Source organism: Pinus tabuliformis, chromosome 3_2 (assembly GCF_031772625.1).
Source record: "Pinus tabuliformis cultivar Carrire ecotype Pingquan chromosome 3_2, CPIR1, whole genome shotgun sequence".
Classification (NCBI taxonomy): Eukaryota; Viridiplantae; Streptophyta; class Pinopsida; order Pinales; family Pinaceae; genus Pinus; species Pinus tabuliformis.
In genome coordinates, this window is record NC_142302.1 from 1120346620 (window position 1) to 1120366517 (window position 19898).

Consider the following 19898-nt stretch of genomic DNA (forward strand, 5'->3'; position numbering starts at 1 on the left):
TAAATGTCATAGTCCCCTTTCGATCTAGGTGTATGTTTAATTTTATTGTCACCTTGGATTATGATGTTTTCATTTTTTTTAAGGGTATTGTGCTCCATTTAAATGATGGTGCTAAAGTCTTTCTTGGAATGGTGTAACAAACCAAGGTGGATCACTACCAAGGTATCACTGGGGCTCATGTACCGTACCTTTATGACGCTTGAAATGGCTCGTATAGGTTTGGATTGGTGGAACAATCTGTCGTGGACACGTATACCATGCCCATGTGAAGTGCACCAGGGTGTGTGAGTTCCTCCTGCACGAATGATGGGATGAGAGTCTTGTGGATCGACGGTGGTTGTCTCTCTTCAATAACCCTAACAGCCAATTCCTCCTTGCCAGTTTCAATTTCATTCATCTTTTTCATGGATGGTCCGGCCATTTCGCTTGAAACCATGGCACAAGTTTCCCGAAGAATGGCAGTTGAGCCACTGCCTGAGCCATGGCAACCAAATCAATCCCACCACCGCCAGGTATGTTCGTTCCCAGGTGGTTAGTAATGTTATGGTCAACCCTTATTTCACTAATGGAGCGTTCACTACTTTTCTCATTCTTTTAATTTTTGTTCTCATTCTGAAACTCAATTAAGGGTTTTTAATTTCTATGGTTCACTGCTAGAGAGCATCGTTGCATTTTTAAGGGTTTCTGGTGCACCCCTCTTTGTTCCTATGGGTGCGCCATAATTGTTCCAGCGACTTCATCAGTTCACAAGTAGTATGATTGTTCCAAGTATGTTTTATGGCAGTTCTACCGTAGTCGAATGTGACCCCTAGCAAATTCATGTTGTCTTTCTTTTGTTCCCGGTTCTAAATTTTTTTGCCTAATTGTCATATGTTTTCTGTTATAGTCCTAGGTTTTCATCACCATTCTCTATAAACTTAGGCCCATTTCGATGTACGAGGGATTTTGCCATTCATATGCTAGGGTTTACAGTTATACTTCTCCCTTCAACACGTGAGGCTATGAAATTCTTCCAAATTAAATTTACTTTCCTTGTACATAATCTTTTATGCGTTTTTACTTGTATCAACATATCGTGGCTTGTTGACTTCCTAACACTTCCTCCTTGGTGTTCTAGTGTTCCAATGGTCAAGGAAGCCTACTTTCTTTTTTCTCAAATTGTCTCAAATACAAGTAAACTCTTCTTACCTTTTAACATTGGGTTATTACAATTTGTCCAGTGTCTTCTCTTAGGTATCTTCCTTACCTAATATTTGTGGTTGACTTGTCTTATACGTATTTTCCCTCTCTACTCCTGTGTATAAGCTTTACTTCACGTTCGCTATGTACACCAAGTCGGTTCCCTCCTTCCTAGTTGCCATATAATTTTCTGCCTACCACGGGATATGGGGTCTCGATACCAAGCCTAACTCACCAAATCGGTGTGTAGCTTGGTGACTCATGAAATCTCCTTCTGAAAATGTAGAGTTTGAACATAACTTATTTTTCTCTGTGGATGAGTGAAATCAATTCACCATTGACTTGTTGCATTGATCCAGGAGGATCTTGGAGTATTGATCCAGGTGGATCTCAGAAAAGTACCAGTGGCATGGTAAAAGACTCAAAACTCAAAGTGGAATAATCTGGATAAACTTAGCATTGGATCGAAGTGCCCATCACTCTGATTCCAACGGTGTGAACGACACTCAAATCCGAGTTCATGTGAAGAAGTTAGATCAAGTCAAAGTTCAAGATTGACTTGTCCAGGTGGCAGGAGGAGATGATGTGACAAAAGTCTCATGGAATGGGGGAGTGCCAAATGGCACGCTGCCATTGGCCCCACATATCGCATGTCGCAGCAAGGAGATGAAGCGGCTTAAGGGAAAATCAGCTCTAGGCAAATTGTGATGCGATAATCACATATCACACTTGCAAAAAAATAAAGTGGTTAAGAATCAGCCCCAACAGGATCCCGGTTGTGATTTCGACATCGCACATCACGGATCGGAGGAACAGGTGTTAAGGATCAGCCCTTGGCAGAGCCTATTTGCGATGCAATATATCGCATATCGCAATCGCATAAGGGCAAGTGGATGCGAAGCGGCCTGGTTAGTAATCGTCCATTGCGATAGGACTGCAAGATGTGATGTTTTATACATTGAGATTTATAATCCTGACAGGTCTGTGTTATCACAAAACGTAAGTTGGGTTGATATGCCGATGGTTTAAGCGCCGATTGCGATTGCGATGGTGTCCCCGGATGCGATATGTTATATATTATGTTGTATAAGCCCGACGGGTCCGCTGTATCAGAGGTCGCGTGATATAAGGGTTGCTTTGTACGCCGATGGAACGTCGATTGCGAAGAACCACTGATAGCATCAACCGACGAGTTCAACACGCAATCAAAGAGGTTTCATGCCATATTTAAAAAGGGTTTCACCATACTTGTAAAGGTTTGTTGCATGTATCATTTAGGCCCGAGATCCCTGGTCTTAAGACAATCCCGCATGCCTAACTTGGCCTATGGTTAAAACTGTCCGGGAGTTGAGGAATTGCCGCCATGATTGTATAAAAGACCTTTTAGTGTTGGAAGAAGGCGGGGAGGGCTGATCGATTAATTTAGAATCCATTGTACAACAGACCCTAACCCTGGCCGCAGGTCGGGACCTCGTCTTGAGCAGCAAGGAGGTTCCGAGAAGTTGCAGAAAGCTCGATTATCCAAATTAGGAGCTTGGATAGGTGTTTTTGCACGATTTTTCACTAGGAGTTCAGTGGTACTCTCTGTTTATGAAGCTGGGCTCTCTATTCTTTGTCCATCTTCCAGCGTGAAGGTATAAGGATTGTAAAGGCTCTTTCTTGTACTTTTATCTCTTTTTTTATGTCACTTAATGAATGAAGGCCTCCCCACTATTGAGCAGGACCTGAATGTTAGGATATTCCGACACATAGGATATAGTTAAGTTCAACTTGGTCTAGTATAGAGTTAGGTTAGAGTTAGGTAAAGTGTGTTTCTTTACCGTTGTACATTTTGTAACTTACAATCCGACGGTCACGATATGTAGTGATCCGACGGTTCACTCTCACCTCGGTATTACCGACACTTGATCCGTGGCTTGACACCCGATTGGTCCATGAGTTCTATTTAAAGCGCATGGAGGGTCATTGTTCGGGTAATCCGTGCATGAGAGAAGCTTATGTAAATTTTCATTCTTTGATTAATAAATTGCCTGTAGTACCCACGTTGGGACAGGCCGTGGACTGTTTCCCTCCTTGCACTTTGAGGGTTTTAACCACGTCAAAAATACTGGTGTATTGATTTGAGATCTGGTTGTGAGCGGTGTCCTTTTGGTATTCTTTCTGTGGAACTTACCCTGTAAATTCCTACATGGTATCAGAGCTATTTGAGGGCCGCGTCCGTTGGTGATCCAAATCTGAAGCCGGTAGAACTGCATGCGGCTGTCGTTTCCTAGATCTGCTGTTTCTGACTGCTTTCGGGCCGAGAGGACTGCTCCGTTGCGTTCGGAGCATCTGTTCCAGTGAGGAACCCCTTTCGTTTCACGCGAAAAGGTTTCCGGTAGCCCTAGCTGCGTCATTTTTCAGATCGGGAGGTATACAGTGTTTCTTTTGCAGTTTACTGTTATTTTCTCTCTGCTTATTTCGGTCTCAGTTTATTTAGCCTTTTTTTTTAACCGGATCTATACCTTTCATTTCTGCGTATGCTCTTTGCCCTGCGACTCTGTGCGATCTGGGCAAATCAGAAACAGAAAGGAAGGATTTTTCTCATGCGTATGCTCTTTTCCCTGCACCTTAGTGTGATCTCGGAAAATCAGAAACATTGAGAAAAATATTTAGTTTTTCGGCTAAAGCTAACTTTGAGATTTTTTTTAAAAAATTTCTAGTTTTTTGGCTAAAGCTAACTTCGAGCCGCAAGGTTCGTTTTTCTTTGCATATTCGTGTTGGGTTTTGTGTTTTGTGTTTTGTAGGGAAAAAGAGCTTTCTCAAGGCAAGCACGCAAATCAAGGCCCCCCCCTCTCTCTCTCTCTCTCTCTCTCTCAAATTTTTTGTATAGATCAATTGGTTCAAAGCTATTTTAAGAGAGTAGAGGTCTTGGGTTCAAGTCTCCATTTTGTGGGGGCGGATTTTTTCATTCCCGCACATTCGCGCACTTTGCCGGCAACGTCAACAATTTTTTTTCAAAAAGCCATAACTTCTTCATCCGGAAGCCTTTTTCAGAGCCGTTTTTTTTAAAACCGCCTATTTTTTCGAGATCTATCCGTTGGAACACTTACTTTCAGCATCTTCAGCTTCAGTTTTTTTTAAAATGGAAAGTCCATGCCAAGTCATTCTTGACAGCACTAACTACTTCCAATGGGTAGAATACATGGAAGATTTACTTAGAAGTAAAGGTCTCTTCAGAATAGCCACAAACCAAGAGAAAAAACCAAAAGATGAAGACAAGGCAGCAAAATGGGAAAATAGACAAGATCAAGCACGTGGTTTGATAGGGATGTCTATTTCTCCTGATCTTAGATTCCACATTGCAGGACTTGAGACTCCTCATGAAGCATTAGAAAAACTTGCTAAAGTTTTTGGGATTAAAAATGAAATTAGAGCCCATCAACTTGAAAATGAGCTGCTTACTTTGGATCCTAATAATTTTTCTTGCATTGAAGATTTCTTGTCCAAATTCAAGACCCTTAGATATCTCTTGGAAGGTGTTAAAGTTAAGAAAGAAGATGGTAACCTTATTTATTCCATCCTTACTAAGTTGGGACCAGCCTACTCTGTATTTGTTTCCACTTTCCATTCTACAAGGGAAGCTTTCATTTGTCAAGGACAAGACTACAAGGCCCCTTCCTTTGACTCCTTTTGTGATTCCTTAATAAGAGAACAAGAAAAACTCTTACACCTTGGTCTTCTTAATCTTGGAAACTCTTCCACGAAAGCGTTAGCCGCCCAGCAGCAACCAAATTCAAAGAATCCTAAGAAGTCATATCCTCAAAAGAATGGTCCTAAACCATCTCAGCCTCAAAATGAAAGATCATTTCAGCAAAATGATAAGACCAATAAAAACAAATGGAAGAAGACTGATAGACATTGTAACTTTTGTAATCGAGATGGCCACTTAGAATCTAAATGCTTTAAGAAGATGGAAGCCTTGGAAGCCGCAATGAAGAAACATAACATCCATGTGGAGCCTACTTCAACTTCAACTTCCGGAATGGCACTTTCTGCATCTCATTGTCAATCATCTCAGTCTGGTTATGCATTAAATGTATCTTCTTCTTCTTCTCATTCTCATGAGTGGCTCATTGATTCTGGAGCCTCTTGTCACATGGCCAAAAACCAAGCCATGTTTTCTTCTTTAAATGATTGTAACACCAAAAATATATATATTGGTGATGATAGATCTCTTAATGTTGTAGGGACTGGAACTGTTCATCTAGACAATGGTCAGTTTAATGATGTATTATGTGTTCCAACCTTATCCTGCAACCTTCTATCTGTCTATCAGATAACTCACTCAGGTGAAGGTAAAATTGTTGAATTTTCACCTCATGATGTTGTAATCAAGGATCTAAAAGATCCTAAACAGATTCTAGCTACTGGTCTTGCTGATGATTCCAAAAGGTTGTATAAGTTTCACAACTTTGGGTCATCCAATCTTCCCTCAGTATTTGTTGCTCATAATGATGAAGTGAGCAAACTTTGGCATGAGCGATTTGGTCACTTAAACTATCGCTCCCTTCAGCATCTATGTAAAGAAAATATGGTGACAGGTCTTCCTATGGTATCTTGCAGAGATGGTGTTTGTTCCGGATGTGTACTCGGAAAACATCATCGGGACAGTTTTGACAAACGTGCCTCTTGGCACGCCTCAGCCCCTTTACAGCTTGTGCACAGTGATTTATGTGGTCCTCTTCCTGTTGCTTCATTCTCTGGCTGCAAGTACTTCTTAACTTTCATTGATGATTTCTCCAGACGCACTTGGGTATACTTCTTAAAACTCAAGAGCGAAGTATTTAACACTTTTTTGGCCTTCAAAGCCTTTGTTGAAAAACAATCTGGACATCAAATTCTTAAGCTAAGAATTGATAATGGTGGAGAATATGTTAAAAACACATTCATCAACTTTTGCACCGAAAATGGAATTCAAATGCAACATACTGTTCCATACACTCCACAACAAAATGGTGTAGCTGAAAGGAAAAATCGCACCTTAAAGGAAATGGCTAATTGTATGCTGCAATCTAAAGGACTCAGTCTTAGTTTTTGGGCCGAAGCAATTAATTGTGCAAATTATATAATCAATCGCACTCCTACTAAGGTTCTAGAGAATATCACTCCAGAAGAAGCTTGGAGTTCCATTAAACCAGATGTAAGTCACTTTCGTGTGTTTGGAAGTGAAGCATGGGCCCATATTCCAGATGAAAAGCATAAAGCTTTAGAACCTAAGAGTGAGAAATGTACTTTTGTTGGATATTCTGAAGATGTAAAAGGTTATAGACTTATTCCATTTAAGTCCAAAAATGTTATCATTAGAAGAGATGTAAAATTTGATGAAAATAAATCGGCCTGCGAGCCTAGTCCGGCGGATGTGCCACCTCTTCCTATCTCTTCTACTTTTGAAAACCTTTCTTCTTCAGATGATGAAAGCGAGGATGATAATCCTCCCCCACCTTCTCAGGATCCTCAACTTCCAAGATGGGTCCGTGCTACTCGGGATGCAGCAGGTGATCTTGCCGGTGATCCTACAGATCAGCGACGTACACGTTCTCAGTTTGAAAGAGCCTCTTCTTTACTGGCTCAAGCTCCAGTAAATCATGATCCTGACACTTTTGCAGAAGCTTCAGGCCATCCACATTGGGAAGCAGCTATGAATGAAGAATATCATTCATTAATGACAAATGATACATGGGATCTTGTTCCTCTACCAAAGGGACGCAAACTTGTTAGATGTAAATGGGTTTACAGAACCAAGTATGGACCAGATGGGAAAGTTGATAAACATAAAGCTCGTCTCGTTGCTAAGGGCTTTTCACAGGTTGAAGGCATTGACTACACTGAAACCTTCTCCCCTGTTGCCAAAATGAACTCTATCCGCCTTGTTCTTTCCCTTGCTGCCTCTTTAAAATGGGAAGTCCATCAGATGGATGTTAAATCTGCCTTCTTGCATGGGGACTTGCAGGAAGAAATCTATATGGAACAACCCATTGGCTTCATACAAACAGACTCCAGCCTTGTTTGTTGACTTAAGAAATCCCTTTATGGCCTCAAGCAAGCTCCTTGGGCTTGGTATGCCAAAATGGATAACTTTCTTTTAGAATCTGGCTTTTCTAGGTGTCATTCTGACAATACTGTCTACACCAAGAAAGTGGGCAACTCTCTTATCATCCTTGTTCTTTATGTTGATGATCTTATTCTTACTGGTAGTGATCCCAACCTTATAAACCATGTGAAGTCCAGCCTTAAAAAGAAATTTGAAATGACAGACTTAGGACATTTACACTATTTTCTCGGTCTTCAAGTCTTGCAATCCCAAGAGGGTATTTTCCTTTCCCAGTCCAAGTATGCTTGTGATATTCTTCGTCATTTTCACATGGAAGACTGTAAGCCAGCCCCTTCTCCCTTTCAGTCTGGAGTCAAACTTTCAGTCTCTTGTACTTCTCCTGAAGTTGATGCTACCTTATACCGTCAACTTGTCGGAAAACTCTTGTATTTAACCCATACTCGTCCTGATCTTTCCTTTGCTGTTGGCCTTGTTGCTCGTTTTATGCAAAACCCCCGTGAAAGTCATTGGAAAGCAGCTAAAAGAATACTTCGTTATGTTCGAGGTACAGTACAGTTTGGGATTCATTACAGTGCCAAAGCAGCTCCTCTGTTAGTTGGTTTCACTGATTCTGATTGGGCTGGTGACCCTGATGATCGGAAGTCTACTGCCGGTTATGTCTTCACTCTTGGTTCAGGACCTATTACATGGGCTTGTAAGAAACAGGCTGCCATTTCTCTTTCGTCAGCAGAAGCAGAGTATCGTGGTGCCGTGGAAGCTAGTAAGGAAGCCTTGTGGCTTCGTCAGATCCTATCAGAGTTTGGCTTTGAGCAGCAGCATCCAACCACACTTTGGTGTGATAATCAAAGTGCCATTCAGCTATGCAAAGATCCAGTCCAGCATCAGCGCAGCAAACACATTGAACTACACATGCACTTCATCAGAAAGCTCATTCATGACCATGTTCTTGAAGTGCAATATTGTCCAACAGATGATCAGGTTGCAGACATCTTCACAAAGGCTCTCACAGAGGCGAAGTTCACTAAACTTCGATATATGCTTGGAGTTCAGGAAGTTGTCACTAAGGGGGGATAGGCTCTAGTGCCTCCTTCCTTCTCCTATTGTGTCATATTTGTAAATCCTTCAATCCTATCCCAAGTTGTTCTTAAGGGGGGATGTTAGGATATTCCGACACATAGGATATAGTTAAGTTCAACTTGGTCTAGTATAGAGTTAGGTTAGAGTTAGGTAAAGTGTGTTTCTTTACCGTTGTACATTTTGTAACTTACAATCCGACGGTCACGATATGTAGTGATCCGACGGTTCACTCTCACCTCGGTATTACCGACACTTGATCCGTGGCTTGACACCCGATTGGTCCATGAGTTCTATTTAAAGCGCATGGAGGGTCATTGTTCGGGTAATCCGTGCATGAGAGAAGCTTATGTAAATTTTCATTCTTTGATTAATAAATTGCCTGTAGTACCCACGTTGGGACAGGCCGTGGACTGTTTCCCTCCTTGCACTCTGAGGGTTTTAACCACGTCAAAAATACTGGTGTATTGATTTGAGATTTGGTTGTGAGCGGTGTCCTTTTGGTATTCTTTCTGTGGAACTTACCCTGTAAATTCCTACACTGAAGACATAGTCCAAATTGGATGAACTTCGTAATCAAATCTTTGTGTCACGGTTTTCATGTTCTTCTAGTTATTTCTGCATTGTTTATGTGTGTTTAAGTTCTATGGTTAAGAAGCTTTGTTTTATGTAATTCTGATGCATCTGTAGGTACAAGATCTTGGATCAATTTTGGTATTAGAGCAGGTCTTTGTAGATGTGAATTGCAGGGTTTTATGCTAACCCGAAACAATCTGTGAAAAGGAGAAGGAACACTTCAGTCCTTTGATCCTGAAGTAGGATGTGCACAACGAAGAAGAAACATGGCCAATGAAGAATCTCGTTGGGAAGAGGAGCAAAATTACCACAAGGTATTCTACAATATGGCAGGAAAAGTGGACAAGCTATTCGCAGAGTATGAGGAGGCCACTGCAATTATCGGTGGTCTCCGTTAACAAAGGAGATAATCGAGGCAAGGAAGCGAGATTATTTTCCAGGTTTAATTATCTACCTGGGCTAAGAAAAGGAGGAAGATTGTAGGAAGCCAACAATCTAACGCAAGAAATGCTTGTCTGGCTAACTGATTTTGTTATGGCTCGATTACTAATGGATATTGTAAGCAAGAAAAAACGTGTTGCCATCAACGTTACAAAATGATTTAGAATTTTGGGCCTTACTCCAGAATCCTTATTTATCATGGCAAAGCTTTTGGTATTTTGGATAAAACACCATTTGATGGAGTACCTCTTAGATCATTTCAAATTCAAGTCCACTTATTAGGAATAATCACGTGTTGAAATGCATTATTTATTTCCAAGGAAATGACTCTATAAATATGAGAACAAGATCCTTCCCAATGTGATTTGCAAAGGTTGGTTGAGGATGCTTAAATTGAAATGAAAACACTGCCATTAATGTTTGAACAAAGATAGATGTTGGTAGTTCTTTCAGGATTTGTTGTGAACATTTTGAAGCTTGGGAAAAAACATGAAGAGTCCACATGCTTTAACAACACTATGGCAAAAAAAAGACTATAAAGGGGTCCAAATTCATATCTCTCTTTTAATCAATTTATTTTGTTTTAACATCATTTTTTTAGTCAATTTATTTTGTTTTAATATCATTCTTTGTTTGTAAATATGTATGATCGATGTGTCTTTCTTGTCGGTAGAAGGAGGGGAGTGAGAACTTTGACCATATGGAGGGAGCTAGGGTTTCTCAAAGAAGTTACAAGATGGTAAGATGGTTCCACGCAAGTTTTAGGAACTAGTTAGCCATATCAAAGGAACAACATCAAAAGGTTGTTGGATGCAATTAAAGCGCAATATCTCATGTAAAAGCCCCATTGTGTGTGTAGGAACTAGTTAGCCATATCAAAGGAAAAACATCAAAAGGTTGATGGATGCAAGTAAAGTGCAATATCTCTTGTAAGAGCCCCATCCTGTATGTAGGCGCGACTACCATCATGTTGGTTTTCACTCCTCATTTTCAAATGAGATGTCATGTTGATTTTCACTCCTCGTTGTCAAATGAGAAGATGTCATGCTGGTTTTCACTCCTAGTTGTCAAATGAAGAGATGTTAAAGTCACGCCTACATACAGGATAGGGCTCTTATCCCTATCAATGTGAGCTCTAATTGGGACTTCACATTGGGGAGACCCCCTAATTGTTGGTGGCATCTAATACCATCAACATAATGGTAATATTTATATTCAATTTTATAGATTTAAAGATCAACTAGAATATATCTTCACGAAACCATTGAGAGTAATTATTTTATAGTTTCAAAAACAATGTTTAAACATTGTCAATACTAAAGAATATAAAATTTAAATAAAATTATTAAACCATATAACCGTGGGTGTTAAAGAAAATTTAATTAATTAATTATTTTACTATTAGTAATTAGTTAACATTACTATTAATAATTAACATATCAAAAATTTGTTATTATCATTTATATTTATTTAATAAATAGGAAAAAAATTAAGCCCTAGTACAGAATTAAAAGAGCAAACTAAACCCACATTTAATTACCATTCTCTCTTTTAATTTATATAGTCAAACATTAAACTAGCTCGAATCCTTTTAATTTCCACCATCAAACATTAAACTCTCACAAACTCCGCCATCAAACATTAAACTCCCACAAGCTGTATCACTTGAAGAGTTGCGGATATTGCTTGCAGAAAAAGGCAAACAAACAGAAACCTACAATTGCTTCCGAGTGCTTCATAAAGTTTGGTGGGCTTTGTTTATCATTGGGAATAGCTTTGTTTATCATTGGGAATATATTTTTTTAAGAGTTTGGCAGTTTTTGGATCCTAAAATGTTAAAGATGTTAAATTTTTAATGTTTTAATAATAATTTTAATATTAAAAATAAATTCAGTATTATCAAAAAAAATTTAAAATTTTAAAGTATTTTAAATTTTACAATTTAATAATTATAATTTGATTTTTTAAATTAGAAATAAAATTCACATCATCAAATTTTTTAAAATATTACAAATGTAATTGTTTTTAGTGTGATTTTTTGGAATTTTTTTGGTGGATTTCGGTATATTTTTCAGGTTTAATTTCTCTAAAATCTGGCCGGAATTCATTGAAATCACAAGATTGATGGGTAAACCCTGCACAATAGAAGTGCCCTAGCTCTTTAGTGCGACTTTTTGGAATCTTTTCCGGTGGATTTCTGGTTTAATTGCTCTAAAATCCAACGGGAATTCATTGAAATCACGAGATTGATGGGTAACTCTTGCATAAGAGAAGTACCCTAGGAGTTTTTAATGTTGCTGAATCCATATATAGAATGAAAAAATTATTTTAAATAATACAAATCAAGATTTCACTTCAAATTTTTCCACCTAATTTCGACACAAAAACTCCAAAAAATCATTATAAACAACTCCATTACAAATTCCATAACTTAATAACTATAATTTTTTAAAATTCCACTAAAAACCAAGATTTTCCCACCAAAATTAAATTACTGAATTTATTCTGATTACTAATTTCAGAAGTATTCCAGAAATTGATAGAGATACTTTTCCCCACCGAAAATCCTACTTTGCTTTGGAAGGCATAACTTTGGAAACGTCTAAACGATGGAAGAACCATCTGATGGAGTAAGAGGACGCCCTTTCAACTCCGCCAAATCAAGCCGAGATTGCACGGGGTAAGGCAACGGGCGGTCAGTGAGATCCTGGGCTGTTGTCTTAGCGTTGGCAGAATCAAGTGCATTGCCATAGTTGGAATTTTGAATTTTTTAGTCAGTTTTAATCTGTTTTTTTACTTACTATTACAATAAGTTAGTGTACTCAATGAAATTTGAATTTTGGTTTTTTAAACTTTGCCTCAAATCACGCTGTACTTGGAATCTTTTATTAAAGACGTTTAACAAAAAAAATTTAAAGTCAATTCTGATTCCACGGGGATATTTATAACCTTTGTTCCCGATCGCTGCGAATGGGGTAGAAACCCTGATCCCTGCTACCTCTCTTTTCAACGCTCCAGATTCTCTTGAGCGAGAGAATAATCTTTTCAAGCCCATTTCTCCGGGTGCATCAGTGGGCATTGTTCTTTCTTGATATTTATCTTCAAAGTGATAGTAATCACATTGATATTTATATAAATGTAAATATTTACTATATGCATGATGAATAAAAATAAACTATTATTGTTATAGTGATATAAATTAAATATTTAGTAAATAGTTATATTAGAATATTTAATCTTTTCAAGTCTATTTCTCCTGTGCATCAGTGAGCATTGTTTGTTCTTGATATTTATTTTTAAAGTGATAGTAATTATATTGATATTTATATAAATATAAATATTTACAATAATGTAGGATGAATAAAAATAAAATATAATTGTCATAGTCATATAAATTAAATATTTGGTAAATAGTTATATTAAAATATTTACTACAAGATAAATTTAAAAGATTTATTGATGATGATGATGATGATGGTTAACGTCCGTTGAGACCAAATAATGGTCTATCGGACCTAAAGAAATAAATTATCTATTTTGATTTAAGATTTTATTCCTATGCTCAAAAAGCTTGGAAAGAAGCCTCCCGAGCTCACTATAATTTTGACATTGTAAAAAGCTAGGAACGTCAGTGTTGTAACAAAGATTGTGAAACTGAGATCTAATGTGGTTATACGCGGGGCACTCTTAGAGGAAGTGGTTTTCATCCTCGATGTTCCTATTCTCACATATATGGCAGATCCTTTCCGTCTATGGCGTTTTAGGAACTGCCCAACGACCAACGACCTGTTTCACTATGGAGCTCATGAGAATTCGTTCTAATCTTTGCTATATTAATTTTCTTCTTTGAGCTAGTTAAAATAGAGAGATACTTTTGATCTTCTAGGGTGGGGTTGATGACCTTCTTATAATAACTTAATTTTCTTTTAGCCGCTAAGTCTTTCTCACACCACATTTTTCTTTGAACTTAGAAGTAACAATATCTTTAATGTTATTTATGTTTTGCAATGCATCATTTTCATTGATCTCCCAATAGTTTAACCAGGCCCTTGTGTCTTTATGCCACCCTCGATTGACCTTAGGTGGTTTTGGCTAGAATTTAAAGCTAGCTTAGGAAGTCTATGATCGTCTATGTTACTGATTTTGTGCTTGTACAACAAAAACCTAAGCATAGCTAGGCTCTCAATAGGGGAAAGACCTGCTTCTATAAGGAGAATAGGATAGGGTGTATTACTTTTAATTTTCAGGTTATAAGTTATAAAACGCTTTTGGATTTTCTCAATCTTTCTCCATGATTCTCTGGAGATGCTGCAACCCCAAACCTCACAGCCATATAAGATAACAGGAGTGACTAAAGTTTCAAAGAGGAACTTCTTTTTATCCCACATTACAAGGTTTGCTATTTTACAATTATTTTCAAGACCAAAGTAAGCTTTCCACCCCCCATTAATCCTTTTCTCAATGCTATGGTTCCAGTTGAGCTTCTGATGAATATCAATTCCTAGGTACTTGTAAGAATACACTTCCTCCAAGTTATTATTGTCATACATAAAATTAGCGTAAGTGTCCTTCTTGGATTTGATAATCATAACTTTTGTTTTGTCAGTGTTAACAGTCATACCCATGGTAGAGCAGAAATCCTTAAGAAGCCTGAGTTGCTTATTAAGATCAGATGGGCACCTTGCCAAAAGAACAATATCGTCAGCATAAAGAAGAAGGATGACGACTATCCCAGCTAAGATCGTGCCATCACATCCTGCTTCCTCTAAATAGCCTTCGAGCTTATCGATGTAAATGCCAAATAGGGTAGGGGAGAGGGGGCAACCTTGTTTAACTCCGATGTTACACTTAATATCTTTCGACCACCCTTCATCGCTCTTTAGCTTGGCAATTACATTCTCGTATAACCTTATAGCGACAGCTCTCAACTCGAGAGGAACCTTTAGCTCTTCTAATCTATTCCAAAGGTTGTATCTAGGAACCGTATCGAAAGCCTTTCTAAAGTCCACAAAGCAACAAAATAAATTGGATTTATCATTACGACATTCCTCCGCAATGATCCTAAGCGTAACAAGGTGGTCTGTTGTTAAGTGATGCCTTCTGAAACCTGCTAGGCCTTTAGCCCGCTTACCTTCACTTTCAAGCCATATGCTTAACTTCTTTTCCAAAATACTACCATATAACTTGGCTAAGAGAGGGTTGATCATAATTGTTCGATAATTAGAGGGGTTATTTGTATCCCCACTTTTAAAAATAGGGATAATGAGGCTCTCAGTCCAAGGTTTAGGGAACCCTTGCTTGACTACTTGATTGAAAAGCTTGTGGATGTGGGGGATGAGGACAGGACCTCCAATTTTTAAGATTTCCGCTTGGTAACCTTCAATGTCCTTAGCTTTCCCATTAGCGAGGCGATTAACCCCAAACTTAATGTCTTCTAAAGAGAAAACTTCTTTCGTTGTGAGAAGGGTTTCCAAATTATCCATGACATTTGGAGATTCATAAAGCTTTTTAAGATAGGAATTCCAATCGTGAAGAGCAATTTTATTATTATCCTTAGTCTTCCTAGTTAGAATCTGCCTCCAAAATTTCTTAGGAGCTACCTTAGAGAGGTGTAAGAGATTCTCCTGTCTTTGACGAATGTACTGCCTCTTTTTCCTTTTAGTTAGGGCTTTGTATATTTTTATCTTGTCCATTTTAAGAGATTCATCAACAGCTTCCTTAATTGCTCTCCTTGCACTTTTACAATCTTTGTCATACCATGGATTGGTTTTGCTATTTCTTTTATTATTTGAAACTTCAATTGAAAACTTGTTAATAGAATATGAGAGGGTTGTAGTAAAATTATGATAGAGGTCTTCAATGTTGTCTATATTAGATAAAGGAAGCAAATTAGTTTTTAATTCATTTAGAAAGAGATCATTTTTATTTCTATCAAATATTAAGTTCTTTTGGCTATAAGTATTATTTTCTATGGGAACTCTATGCATGACAAAATTGAGAGTTATAAGTAAAGGCCTATGATCAGAGTCAGGTTCGTGGTCGTTTAAGATGTCAAAATTTATTATTTCGTTGTATAATGGGAGATCGGAAATAACGTAGTCTACCACGCTGCTACCAAGTCCATGGATGCAGGTCATCTTGCTAGAATTGGGCCACTTCTTTAGACCGTTGCAAATTATGAGATCCTGAGCACTAAAGAGCTTGACTAGCTCCGACCCAAACAAATTTTCCCCGAGATCTTCAGAGTTCCTTTTGTACCTGCTAGCCAGAGTAGGGTCTTCGTCTAACCAAAGAGGATTAGGGTTGGAATGATTGCTTAGAATAATAGCTTGGTTGTTTGAAGTTCGAGCATTAAAGTCACCTATTAAAAGGATATTATCGTCATTCCTTAGGCTAGAAATATCATTCTCTAAACCATTGTAATGGTTAGTTTTATCTAGATTCTTCTTCTTATAGAAGTTAGAATTAATGGGGGGAATAACATATTGCTATGTAGGACTTTTTATTATTAATGTCTTTGATCTCTATCCAACTATATTGGTTGTGAGGGTCGTTTTTATAAATCCTAACATGGGGGGAGATGTTCTTCTTAATGTAACAAGCTATTCACCCAATGCCTCTACGGGAGGATCGCTTGTTCCAGGTAGACCATAGCGTAAAACCATCTATGTTAGGGACCTTAGATTCTTCGTGCTCCCAAGTTTCAACAAGCAAAATAATATCAACATCATTTGAAATCCAACTTAGCTTGGGGCCTTTGTTCCATGGGAAGCCCCGACAATTCCAAGAAAGGATCCGGAGCATGTTTAATTGCTATTGATTACTATCTTTTTGGTTTCTATCTCGAATAAAGGCTTTTTTATTTCTGATTATTGCCCATTTTCCTTCCTTTCTAGCTTCTTTTACCTTTTGAACCTCTTTTCTTAATTTTGCTTGGTCTTCTGGAATGAGATCTTCATTTATGAATATTCCCATTCTTTTTAGACTTGAGGTTTTACTGAGTATGTCATGCTTATGATCAGTGGAGCTCACCTTTATGCGGATTAGTTTTCCTTTATTCTCGGTTAATTTCCCCAACCTTGTTGCTTCTATGAGACACAATGTTTCAATTTGTAATCTATTATGTAGTTCTGTCTGGGCTAAGGCTAAAGTATCCTCATCTACTTCCTCTTTTAAACCGAATATTATAAGGTTTAAGGCCCTTTTGTTACGTTCGTGGTCTAATTCTATTAATTTTTTCATTTCATCTTTAATTGGTTTGATATCTAACTTATCTACCACATTATTTAGGGTGAGGTGGCTATTAACTTTTTCTTCTAGTTCTTTAATCATGTCTTTCATTTTAAGACTCTCTAAAGTATCAGCATCTCCTTGCTGGGATGGTTGGTTAGTATCTTGGTTATGTTTTTCTATAACCTGCAGTCTAGTCTCCATTGTCTCTATTTTATTCTCTAGTATTTCTATTTTATTTTCTATTTATTTTTGGATTGTGTCTTCAAGAGATGCAAATTTATTTTCCAAAGCATGGCTTCTAGCTCTTTTTGTAGCTTGGCTTCTCTTTCTTCTCTACGTTTCTCTAAAGACTCTATATACTCATAAAGGCCTTGTAGAGTAACTGTGCTAGGTCTTCCCTTGGTAATCTTTGGTAACTGTGTTGAAATATTCATACTTGAAATTATATGAGCAAATATGTATTAGAAAAAGAAAAAGATAAGGAACGTGTGCACCTGATATTAGAAAACCTGACTGCAGATTGCCCGTCTGCCCTTGGTAATCTTTGGTAACTGACTGCAGATCGCCCGTGCCCACCGCAACCCGCAGACTCTTTCACCGAGCCTCAGAACACTTTCACCGAAGAATATATAGAGTATGTTTTTAACTCTTTCACCGAGCCTCAGAACTCTTTCACCGAAGAATATATGCGAAGAATATATAGAGTAAGAATATATGCCAAGAATATAATACATGTTATATTAGTAAAATTAGAAAAAAATTATTTAGAACAAATAACTAAATTATAATTTAATTTAAATTATTATTATTAAAGAATTATTATATAATTAAAATTAAGGAACAATATTCTTAATTATTTTAGTGGAGATTTTTATTTTGTAAATAGATTTATTAGAATATCATGGCTTATTAATACCACATGTCTAAACAACCATAATTCAATTTATCAATTTAATTAAAAAAATGAATAATTATATAATTAAAATTATGGAACAAGATTCTTAACCATTTTAGTGGAGAATTTTAATTTGTAAATAGATTTTATTAAAATATCATGACTTATTAATACCACATGTCTAAAAAACGATAATTCAATTTAACAATTTAATTAAAAAAAACAAAAAATACATAACTACTTTGAAAATAAATGTCAACTTTTCATATAAATGCTACTACTAAATTAAATATCTACAATCATAATTAAATTAAAATTCTGAAAAATTTATTTCATAGTAAACATACTTATAAACATAAAAATAATAATCATATTACTAATACCACAATAAAATAAAATATAATAAAAAAATTAATTATTTTTTTTTACTAATAATCAATGAAATCAATTTACCATTATCTATAAGAAAATATTTATTCTTCCAAAGACTACAATCAAATATGTTGAATCTTGTTACTTACCGTAATGCATAAATATTATATATGTGATTTCAGAATTTTGTAAATTGGTTGTCTAGTATTTAAATTTAATCATTTGAATATGGTGTCTTATATATTTTATTAATTTTTTAATGGTAAACATAACAACATGTATATATTTTTTAATAAAAATATAAATAAATTTAATAATTAAGAATTTGGTTACAAATTCAATTTCAAAATAATAAAATGAATATAATTTTTCAAACTTTAAATAATTTCATATTTATTTTTATCCTTCCTTTTACTCTCTTTTTTCTATTATATTTCTTATTTTAATGGCCAATCCCAACAAATCCTACTCCATTCATATCTAACATGCTGGGAACGACATAAAGATGCATTACCAATTCCAACAAAACCCTATAAATTCAAAGGTGTTTGAAAATTTAAACTCCATTCATCATCTCACATGCATCACTGTCAAGCATCAAATCATTTATTGAAATTAGTGAAGGGATCAAATATCAAACAATGTCAACGACAACAATTTTATTATCAATGCTCCATGTACTTAACTTCAATGAAGTTATTACATATTTTCGTTGAAAAAATAATGGAAACTTTGACATTATTTTAATAAAGTATGAGTGGAAATTTTTGAGATTTGAATTACAATTATTAATTTTGAAGATTTCGTATTCCCTAAGTTTTTATGTACTTTTATGGTATTAACCTATTTCCATAGTTTAAAAAGAAATAAATTATTCAAACATTTTTAATTTTTTATTCTAACTAAAACTCATTCAAATACAAATAACATAACATAAAATAAAATAAAATAAAAAAACTAAATTCCAACGAAAACCCAAATTAAAATATCAAACAATGTTAACAACAACATGGATAAACAGATAACCATAGCAAGTGAACAGGAGAATAGTCAGAGGGGAATGGACGGCTCTGGCAAAAACAACAGGAAAAGAGGACGGAAAACGTTGAGTGAAGCCATTCAGACTGTTGGAGAAACGCTGATAAATTCAGTTAAAGTGATACCTCTGTCAGAGGTATTCTTCCCCCTCTCTCAAAAGTTTTAAATGATTATCATCAGCTGGAATATTAGGGGTCTGAATAGTAAAGGAAAACAGAGGTACATGAAAGAGAAATTGAAAAAGGATAAACCGAGTATTATGATTCTTCAGGAAACGAAAATTATAGTGCAGCAGTTGGAAGAAATAATCAACAAAAATAAGCTTCAATACGAAGTTATGGGGCAAGATGCTATTGGATCTGCGGGAGGAATTGCAATTTTGTGGAACCCAAACGACATAATCCTAGAAGGTTGGACCAGTATGACCAGAATCCTTACATGCATTGGTAGAATAGTAGGAACGAAAGAAAAGGTAGTTATTTCAGGGGTTTACGGCCCACATACCCCAGGAGAAAAAGAAAGCTTTATAAAAAACATGAAAGTAATTCGTAGAATTTATTCAGAGTCTGCATGGATTATAGGAGGCGATTTTAACTGAATTTGATCCCTAGAGGAGAAAAAGGGAGGGATAAGAAAATCAGATCAATACATGGAAATGTTCAATGATATGATAGATGATTTAAGACTTGTAGACATTCAAACTATCAATGGAATCTGCACCTGGAACAATAGGAGGGGGGGCAAGAATCAGATAGCATCGAGACTTGATCGCTTCCTAGTATCAGAAACTATTATGAACAAGGACGTTTTCGTTGAAGCTAAGATCATGCCATCTCTTGGATCTGACCATTGGCCTATCAGACTGGAGGTGGATATTAAAAGGAATCTTGGAAGGAGACCCTTCAGATTTGAAACCTTTTGGTTAAGGGACCCGGGATTCATAAAGAAAATGGAAGAATGGTGGACGCAAAGTACAGTTCAGGGTAAAGGAAAGAT

The 19898-nt window shown here is 36.6% G+C and overlaps 1 protein-coding gene across 1 annotated transcript in view; it reads left to right on the forward strand.

Moving 5' to 3' along the window:
• The first annotated feature begins 376 nt into the window (after positions 1-376).
• The window catches only part of LOC149184598 (3-oxoacyl-[acyl-carrier-protein] synthase I, chloroplastic-like), a 35070-nt gene continuing 15548 nt past the window's right edge, over positions 377-19898 (forward strand). The window contains exon 1 of the mRNA XM_089418946.1: positions 377-512. Coding sequence (XP_089275072.1) covers positions 482-512 — 31 coding nt within the window. The 5' untranslated portion in view covers positions 377-481. The remainder of the gene's footprint in view (positions 513-19898) is intronic.